The 9,156-nt window shown below is 47.6% G+C and overlaps 1 protein-coding gene across 1 annotated transcript; it reads right to left on the minus strand.

The window, feature by feature from the left end:
• Positions 1-1,962: 1,962 nt before the first annotated feature.
• LOC125545105 (las1-like family protein) lies at positions 1,963-6,527 on the minus strand. Its single transcript, XM_048708971.2, has 8 exons — positions 5,967-6,527; positions 5,799-5,890; positions 5,630-5,704; positions 4,397-4,503; positions 4,256-4,311; positions 3,943-4,093; positions 3,147-3,461; positions 1,963-2,921 (listed from the first exon to the last, which is right to left on the minus strand). Exons 1-8 carry the CDS (start codon positions 6,510-6,512, stop codon positions 2,062-2,064), a joined length of 2,202 nt encoding a protein of 733 aa, XP_048564928.2. The 5' UTR covers positions 6,513-6,527; the 3' UTR covers positions 1,963-2,061.
• Positions 6,528-9,156: the final 2,629 nt, after the last annotated feature.

Consider the following 9,156-nt stretch of genomic DNA (forward strand, 5'->3'; position numbering starts at 1 on the left):
TCTTCTTCAGTGACCTTTTTCCACACGCCACCAACCAGTAACGTACCCCTGAGACCAAAGGTCCGCTCTGGAACATCAGAAATCCCATGTTCAGGTGGCGATCTTGATATCTCTAGGATGCCTTCACCATCCAACTGCTGCTCCGGGTGAGAATAACAGTCGAAAATTTCAATCTGGCCATCAGGCTCAAAATTTCCATGTTCTGCTGTGTCATGCTTCAGTTCATCATCAATGACATCAAGGACCGGAAGAACAGCAGTTGAACTATATGAACAAGGTATCATTCCTGGCGGACAGGGGGTCCAGGACTTCGCTATAGACCACCTAGTACGTTTATCTGGCATGCTTGTGTTGAGCGTTCCCTCAGTTCCATTTTCAGCTGAACACGCATTATCCGGTTTCCTCAACTGCAATTTGAACGCTTCCAGCTTCTGTGTTGCGCTTTCAACCGATTCTTGTCCATTGGACAAGATTCTGGATTCAAGGAGGGTACAATCTTTGGGTGACCTTCACAGGGACAACAAAGGAAGCTTCCTTAGTTTCTCCTTCATGTTGTTATCGACGGTCATCTTAATCAGCAATAGTGCTATTGCTGCTCATCCACTTCCTCAAAGTATTCCTGCTCATCTAGATTGCCTAGTGTCGGAGAGGTCAGAGGAAAGAGCGAGGGAGAGGCGCATGGTGTCGGAAAGTGAGTGGAATAGGATCATGGAGGAAGAAGGCGAACTCCTGATGCGCCAGCCCCGCGCCGTCGACGACCGGTACGGTATTGAGCGGCACGAGCACGAAGCCCAAGAGCTAGGGTTAGGGTCGCACTGCATTAGGCGTCAAGTAGAGGGTTTTGGATGGCCGCCGACTTGCGGCAACGCTCATGCTCCACATCCCTCTGCAACACGTCCAAGATACTCACGATCCATAGCTAACCCACCTCCGCCTCCACATCTTTCTTTGGTTTGTTGTAGGCGACCCGAGCGGCGGCGGCGAGAGTTAGTTGCGGTTGGAGGTGCTGGAAACCTACAACTGGGGTTTGTAGGAAAGATCGGTGAGAGGGAGAGGGGCACGGGGACCTTCGCAGGGACAAAGCTCCCTTCCACGGTTGGGAACATTAAACTGCGCTATTGAACGGAAATGATAGTAAGACAAGGACAAGTGTGAAGATTAGAATATGCAAAAAATCTCTGAATGTGTCCTGCCCAGCCCGTCCTTCAACAAAGTGTATGATAAGGTGTACAAGTGTACTCCCAAACATTGAATTACTAGTGGGTGGGTGAGCTACCGAAGAATGAGTTACTCAACATCTTGATCCTGTGGATATAAACCGACTACTTCGTATTGTATTACAGGAGTGAAGTGGTAAGAAGAAAACGTGGGACAGAGGGAACAATTGAGCAAGGAGGGGCGTGTTTTTGTTAGTTGAGTTTTTGAGTGGCTTGGTAGCTATCCGGATGTACACGGGAATATGATGCGTCGGGAATTTGAACAGCAGCCCCACTGGTTTTTCTTGCGGTTCTTTCCGGGTCTGATGCACAGGTACGCCATGGCTCACACGAGGCCAATAAAAGAATCCTTAGGAACCTCAAGAACACAGAGGTGTCAGCACGTCTTGTAGGAGTCACATAGCCTGAAACTGGTGGCCCTAGAGACATAGTACTAGTAAGCACGGAGCTGACGCAAACACATGTCTTCGTGACTTCAATGGGCTGTGCAGAAGACGGCATCGCCCCGTGCGAGAGTTCGTGTCAGATGAGCAACGAGATGTCCCCATAGTGGATACTTTAGTTGTATCCGCCAAAGAAAAGAAGTTGGACTTTTGCACTTGATCTCCTTTTTGACAGCGCCCAGAAACAGATTTATGTTACTCGCACTGAAAACATTTTAAGTGATAACAGAACAAAATCTCAATTCAGGTCAAAGAAAAAAATTGTCTCTGTTATCTAAAATAGTGAAGAAACTGAGCAAAACTGATTAAAGAGGGTTTTGTCATGCCCCAGTAAAAGCTAACGTTTGATCGTTTACAGAAGAGAAATATTTTACTAATGAGGGGCGAATAACTAGCCAATATTACAACAAAATTTTCATGCTTGACTTTATGGAGAGCAACTCTTCTTCGGTCAGCTTTTTCCACACGCCACCAACCAGTAATGTACCCCTGAGACCAGAGGCCATTTCTGGCATATCAGAAATCCCATGTTCAGGTGGCGATCTTGATATTTCTAGGATGCCTTCACCATCCAACTGCTGCTCAGGGTAAGAATAAGAGTCGAAAATTTCAATCTGACCATCAGGCTCAAAATTTCCATGTTCTGCTGTGTCATGCTTCAGTTCATCATCAATGACATCAAGGACGGGAAGAACAGCAGTTGAACTATATGAACAAGGTATCATTCCTAGCGGACAGGGGGTCCAGGACTTCGCTATAGACCACCTATTACGTTTCTCTGGCATGCTTGTGTTAAGCGTTCCCTCAGTTCCATTTTCAGCTAAACTCGCATTATCTGGTTTTCTCAACTGCAACTTGAACGCTTCCAACTTCTGTGTTGCGCTTTCAACCGATTCTTGTCCATTGGACAAGATTCTGGATTCAAGGAGGGTATCTTTCGGTGACCTTCGCAGGGACAACAAAGGAAGCTTCCTCAGTTTCTCCTTCATGTTATTATTGCCGACCATCTCAATCAGCAATAGTGCTGCATCTGCAATGCATCTTTCACCTATAGCGGGCAAACTCAATAACTTCTGCAGAAGTTTTGCGAGACAGAAACGAGGGACCGCATTCCTGTCCGAAGAGAGTACTCCTATCTCGTGGACAAGTCCAATACGGCCGGAATCCTTTAACTCTTTTATGCTTGTGACAATCCATAGAACCAGGGAGCACAAGTTTTTCATTGTTGATGACTCAGCTGGCAGGCATACATATGATCCACCTATACATATAACGAAACTAATAAGACCAGTATATCTGTACAAACAAAAGTCTACAAGAGCCGTGAACGGAAATGCTAGCATCAAGTTTGAATAATGAAATAAAACATAGCAAGCCATCCAGTCCAGGATTGTGATGTGAAGCAAATCATGGTATAAATCAAGGAAATAAGGTTGCAGAGATGGTAGAAAACTGAAATTAGGACACCCAAATATCAGGGCAGTACCTTTGTGTTCAAGGTCGTTCCTGGCCTCAATCATTTCAATTACCGACTTTAGTAAGCCAAGAAGCACTCTTGGTTCTTTTTCTGATAGTTTTGTTATAATGGTTTTCATATCTCCATTTGATATTTGATTCTGAATTTGAACATCAGATGAGTGATTCACATCCAAACTATCAGATTGATGTATATCGCTGTTTTCAGAGATTTCTGGGGCATCGAGCTGACAAAACTCCAAAAGAACAGAGACAGCCTCAGTGGGACATGTATAGTAAAGTTGACGTACATATTTGATGGCATTTAAAATATGTTTCTGGGAACCTGCAATTTAGAAAACAAAACTCAATTAATACTGAGCTATGCTGATCATGAGATACACTGGGCTGAGAGAGAGTTATAATTATAAATAATTCTGTCATAGCTTGAAGCACTACCGAAAGTTTTGTCATAAATACTACAAGTAATTGATATTCATGTCACTATCAGGTGGTGGAAAACAAATTAACTCGAGCATATTCACAAAGCAGATCAATAGATGGCAGCAAACAGATGACGACAAGAACAGTTATTCCAGCATTAATATATGTAATACTTCTGGGCAGTTCAGATTAATGGAAGATATCACTAACTCAATCCAGATTTGGTAATCAAGAAAGCATTAGTCTCTTACTGAACACAGAAAAATCTGAGGGCAAACCAAAGCAGAGAAGACCTATTTCTGACAACCCATATCCCAAAGAAACAGAACAAGCCCAAGTGCCAAGCTTAATCAGAGTTCATGCTACAGGATGACGATACTCACGTTTCCTTTTGGAACCTGATTTTGCACTTTCAGAATCTTTTCCCTTCAGGGACTGAGCGATGTCATGCAATACTGAGTTTAGTTCTAGTCGAACATCAGGAATTGCACTAGTCTGGGAATCCCAGTAATTGCACTTCAACCAATCAAATGCCTGAAAGTAATCCCAATTTGTTAAAGATGCAGAATCACTGACAAAACATACCAGCAACTCTAAAAATTATGTTATTTGATTTAATACCAAAGCCACCATCCAGAGAGAAATAAAATAATTAGCTAGATGTCCTAGAAATACTAATCAATCAACTCAGTGTACTTTAATGGCTGCCAAACGTAGCAGTCGCAGAGAGGGGATGCCGCGATGTGAACTCTCTGCATGCATGCGATATATATCTTCATTAGGACTGAATTAGAATAGTGCAAAATAATCTAGATGGAATAGACAAAAATTACTAACCATGACGAATGTCAACGAGAATTCGTGGTACTCCAACAGTCTCAGCTAAATCAGATATTGAACGACCAGTTTCCTTGTGCGGGCTCTCCATAAAACCATTTACAAGCCTGGGAATAAGATTAAACAAAAGTAGAAAATAAGCCTTGTACATAGTCATCGCTGTTGAAGTCTTTCCCTGATCAGGCATACATTCAGTTTTTAATCTCATTAGAGCTCTACAGTACAGAAATAAAAAATAATAAAAGCAAGAATTTGCAGTAATGTTGATATGTGCATCTAGATTGCAGTGTCAGTAACTACTTGGTGCTAAGTTGGGCACTCTTTCCTCTGAGACATGAGGCTGGTACTGACCATAGCAATGCATTATGCATAACTAATACAAAGACTCCGTTTGACATTGTTTTGGATTATGATAATATTATCTTGTTGAGACACTTGTGTATTTGGATAGCTCTGTACAATCAAGTTGCAAACAGATGGCTCCAGACATATGTGAGGAAAGTGAAACTGCCGGCTTACAAAATTTATCTAACTTGTATGATATACTAAATTAGCCTACCCCAACTTCTTTGGGACTAAAGGCTTTTGTTAGCCTACCCCAACTTGTATGATACTAAATAGAGCAATATATTTTTCACAACTTTCTTTCACAGCAGCTTAATGGATAAGCGCAGTTCCGGCAGCAACCACAAACTGAGCAGAAGAATACGATGGAAGTGAACAACATATGATAATTTTGAAATCAACTATGGAAAAACTAAAGCAGAGCAACTTTGGTCAGTGCCACCAGGGTGGTTGGTTAGATTTCGTGCCGTTTTGGCATCCATCAAATACAACAGACCGGTGTTTTGACGCATGTTCCAGAAAAATGGGACCACAATATATTGACACCAAAGTATGATCTAGACTTCTAGCGGCCTTCTAGTTCAATTGCATCAGGACGACTATGATTAAGCTCCTGATGATCTGCAGAAGTAAACTATGCTCTTTCATCAAAAACTCCTATTCAAGAAGAATTCTGAACCACATGAAAAATATGAAAAACAGCTTTAAGAACATCAACTCACGAATACTAATTTGTTCTCTAAATTGCTTGCACAGTCCACCTCTCTGCACAACAAGATGTGGCACCCATTCGAACCGACCTGATAAAAGGCGTCGTTTCTCCTTTGGCACCGTGATAAATCAACAGTCTATTCATTTTTCAACACATAGCACCAGGAATTTCCTCACCTGATGATTGCCATACTGTACAGCAAGGCGAGCATCTCGTCCGACTCCAGCTTATCATCCGAAGCCACTCCATTCCTAAAGGAAAATTTTCTATCACATATATAACTTCGTCCCAAATCCATCCACACGCAAGAGAAAAAGGTTGGAACTATGCATCAAAACAGCATACCGGAAGAAGGGATCCCGCAGCCTTATCTCGAAGAGGGCCGCAGTGACCTCCACGGGGATCGGGAGGCAGCCCCTGCTCCGCCACGCGGCGATCTGCGCCAACGAAAGAGTCAGATTTCTCACCACTCGCCTGATAATTTTGGGGGGCCTTCAGGAAGAGGATACCTACCCTGCGAAGAGCGGCGCCAGGGTCGGGGTAGGGGGAGAAGATGGCGTCGCGGACGAAGCGCCACTCCGCCCAGCTCGACCACGGCACCAGCTTCCGGGCGGTGGAGCGGCCGCCGCCGGCTTCGCCTGCATCTTCCGCCGCCTCCATGGGAACCGAGCCGAGGCGAGCGGCGAGTCCAAACCCTACTAAACCCACCGGTGGGGTAGCGCCGTTTCGCTTGGGGGAAAAGGCGACGACTCGCTGCCAGGGTGGGGCCAAGGGTGTGTGTATCGTTGCGAGCGACGAGCAGGGTGCTTTCTGCAATTTGCCCGAGCCGCTGAGGGCCACCGTGAAGCTGCGGCCGTGGCCAGCCTCCGTCCACATGGCCTCCCCGGCCGCCCCTCGTCGGAGGAGAGGCGGGCAGGCGGCCGCCGCCGGAAGGCCCGCGCCGCCGCTCACATTGTCCGCTCCACCCTGCACGATACCAACATGTGAGTACCCTAGCCTGACCCCACTGTGCCAACCAAATTGCAGTTTCAGTTTGTGCGCATGCTGTAAATTCGACATTCAGATGGTAGGATGCACAACTTGGAGACAAAATTTCACAATGAGGATTAATTTAATAATTTTAACCAAATTGTTTTTGTAATTTGGGGATAATTTTTTTTAGAACGTAGACGCTGGGAGCCCACCCTTAGGCTGGCACCACCGGCTCCCTAGCCGCGACGTAAACCTGGTGAATACGGACTTGGGCGTGCTTCATGAGATCAGCGTCCTTCGGCTTCACCAACGGACTCCATTGCTGCAAGAGGAAAGAGCATTTGTAGATAATATTAGCCGGGTGCGTCGGGAACTGTCCTTCGATGGTAAATTTGTTGCGTGTCAGCCACAGGGACCAAAGCATCGCGCCAATGCTAGTCCACAACACCCTCTTGCCCTGGCCCTGGACCGAGTCCAGGAGCGCCACCAGTTCGTGCGAGGAGCGCGGATCCCACGAGACCCCGGCCGCCTCACGCATTGCACTCCAAGCAAAACGCGCCAGCGGGCAAAGGAAAAAGACATGGTTCGCGTTCTCTGGCGACCCGCACAGCGCACACGGCCCAGAGGCCGGGCCGTTCCTCTTTGCAATGTTAACAGATGTGGGAAGCCGATCGCGTAACAGCTGCCAGAGGAACACTTTGATTTTCAGAGGGACGGGGCTTGCCAAAGCCCTTTAGCCACTGTCTGTACCGACCCTTGGCACAGTTTGTGGTACAAAGACTTGACGGAGAACTTCCCGGACGCATTGAGGTGCCAGGAAACCCTATCTCGTTCCTCAGTTAGCGTCACGGGGGCTACGAGTTGCAGCAAAGCCTCCCACTTTGCTGCTTCCTGCTCGTTCAGGTTACGGCGGAAGGCAATGGCCAGGGGATGAGCCAATGCCTCTGCCACTCGCTGGTCCGGCGCCACAGCTAGAGCATACAACTCAGGGAACACTTCCCAAAGAGGGCCTGTGCCCACCTAGAAATCTAGCCAGAATCGGGTGGAGCGACCATTACCGACTTGGAACCTAGCACCTTTATCAAAAGCGGGTCTGATGGCCTGTAGGTCTTGCCAAAAGGGGGAGCCCCTTGCTTCCCCTTCAAAGAAATTCCCGTTGAGGAAGTACTTGGCCCGAAGGATGTCAGCCCAAAGTCCAGTCGCTCCTTGCGAGAGTTTCCAGATCCATTTACACATGAGCGCTATGTTTCTGTAGTCTGGTGTTGGTGATCCCTAGTCCTCCCAAGGATTTGGGCCTACATACCGCAGCCCATTTTACCATGTGGTATTTGCGCTTAAGGTTCGACCCCTCCCAAAAAAATCGTGCCCGCGGCGTGTCCAACTTGGCATGAACCCCTTCTGCCAATAGGAACAGCCCCATAGCAAACAAGGGGAGCGAGGAAAGACTCGAGTTGGTGAGAACCAGTCTGGCTGTGGAGGACATAAATTTGCCACGCCACGGGCTCACCTTCTTCCCCGCCTTCCCTGTTAGTGGTGCCCATTCGTCTATCGTCACTCTACGTGGCGCTAGAGGCAGCCCCAGATATATAAAGGGAAATCTTCCCACTTTACAATTGAGGAGGTCTGCGATACGGAGCCCCTCCTCTCTGTCAATCCCCATAGACAGAACTTCACACTTGTGGAAGTTTATTTTTAGGCCGGACATCACTTCAAAACTTAACAGCGGGGCCTTCACCGTAGCGATGCCGTGGTCGTCTGGTTGGAACAGTAGCAGAGTGTCGTCTGCGTACTGCAAGTGGGAGATCCCCCCTGGGATAAGGTGGCCAACCACACCCTTGATATGGCCAGCCGCGGTCGCCCTGCGCAGCATTGCCGCAAGGGCGTCTACCACGAAGTTGAACAGGAGCGGGAAGATGGGATCGCCCTGACGCAGCCCCCGCTTGTTCCTGAAGAAATTCCCTACTTCTCCGTTTATCAAAATAACAGTCTGGCCACCCGAGACCAGCTGCATAATCCGGTGCACCCACATGGCCGAGAAGCCTCGGCTAAGAAGGACCTGGCGCAAAAATTCCAATGCACGCGGTCGTAAGCCTTTTCAAAGTCAAGTTTTAGTAGAATAGCCGGTTCGTTGGTGCGTTTGAGCTCGTGGATGATCTCCTGGAGCGCAAGAGAGCCTTCTAGAATGTTTCGACCGCGTATAAAAGCCGTTTGGGTGCGGCTGATTATGCGATGCGCAATCGGGACCAAGCGGGAGGTAGTGGCTTTAGAACATATCTTGAACGGTACGTTGATGAGCGCGATCGGCCTGAACTGGCGGATGTTATCTGCCCCGGCCACCTTAGGGATCAGCGAGAGGAACCCGAAGTTTAGCCTAGAGATGTCTACCGTCCCGCGCATGAAACCGTTACACACGTCAAAGATTGGGCCCCGAAGAAGCGGCCAGAAGTGTTTGAACATGGCAACGTGCCAGCCGTCCGGGCCTGGCGCAGAATCTGTCTTCATGCTCATGAGAGCCGCATCAATCTCCTCGGGTAAGAAGGCTAGTCCCAGCTCCTCGTTTTCCCGTTCTGAGAGAAGCTGTGAAGGGTCCCAAATGTCAGCGTGAACCCCTGCACGCTGTTCTTCGCTCGTCCCCATAAGATTGATATAGAAATCATACACGTGCCGCGAAATGGCCTCCTGCGTCAACAGCAATCCTTGGTCGGATTGCAAGCGGAGGATCGCACATCTG

Source organism: Triticum urartu, chromosome 3A, assembly GCF_056163025.1.
Source record: "Triticum urartu cultivar PI428250 chromosome 3A, HENAU_Tu73, whole genome shotgun sequence".
Taxonomy (NCBI): domain Eukaryota; kingdom Viridiplantae; phylum Streptophyta; class Magnoliopsida; order Poales; family Poaceae; genus Triticum; species Triticum urartu.

What these genes read in the sequence shown, in the direction of transcription:
- LOC125545105 (XM_048708971.2), bottom strand. Translation starts at nt 6,512, where the DNA reads ATGTCGAATTTACAGCATGCGCACAAACTGAAACTGCAATTTGGTTGG. An exon ending in CTGCGGGATCCCTTCTTCCG is followed by an intron (nt 5,705 to 5,798) that starts GTATGCTGTTTT and finishes ATTTTCCTTTAG; the next exon opens with GAATGGAGTGGCTTCGGATG. An exon ending in ATCAGGTTCCAAAAGGAAAC is followed by an intron (nt 3,462 to 3,942) that starts GTGAGTATCGTC and finishes TCTAAATTGCAG; the next exon opens with GTTCCCAGAAACATATTTTA.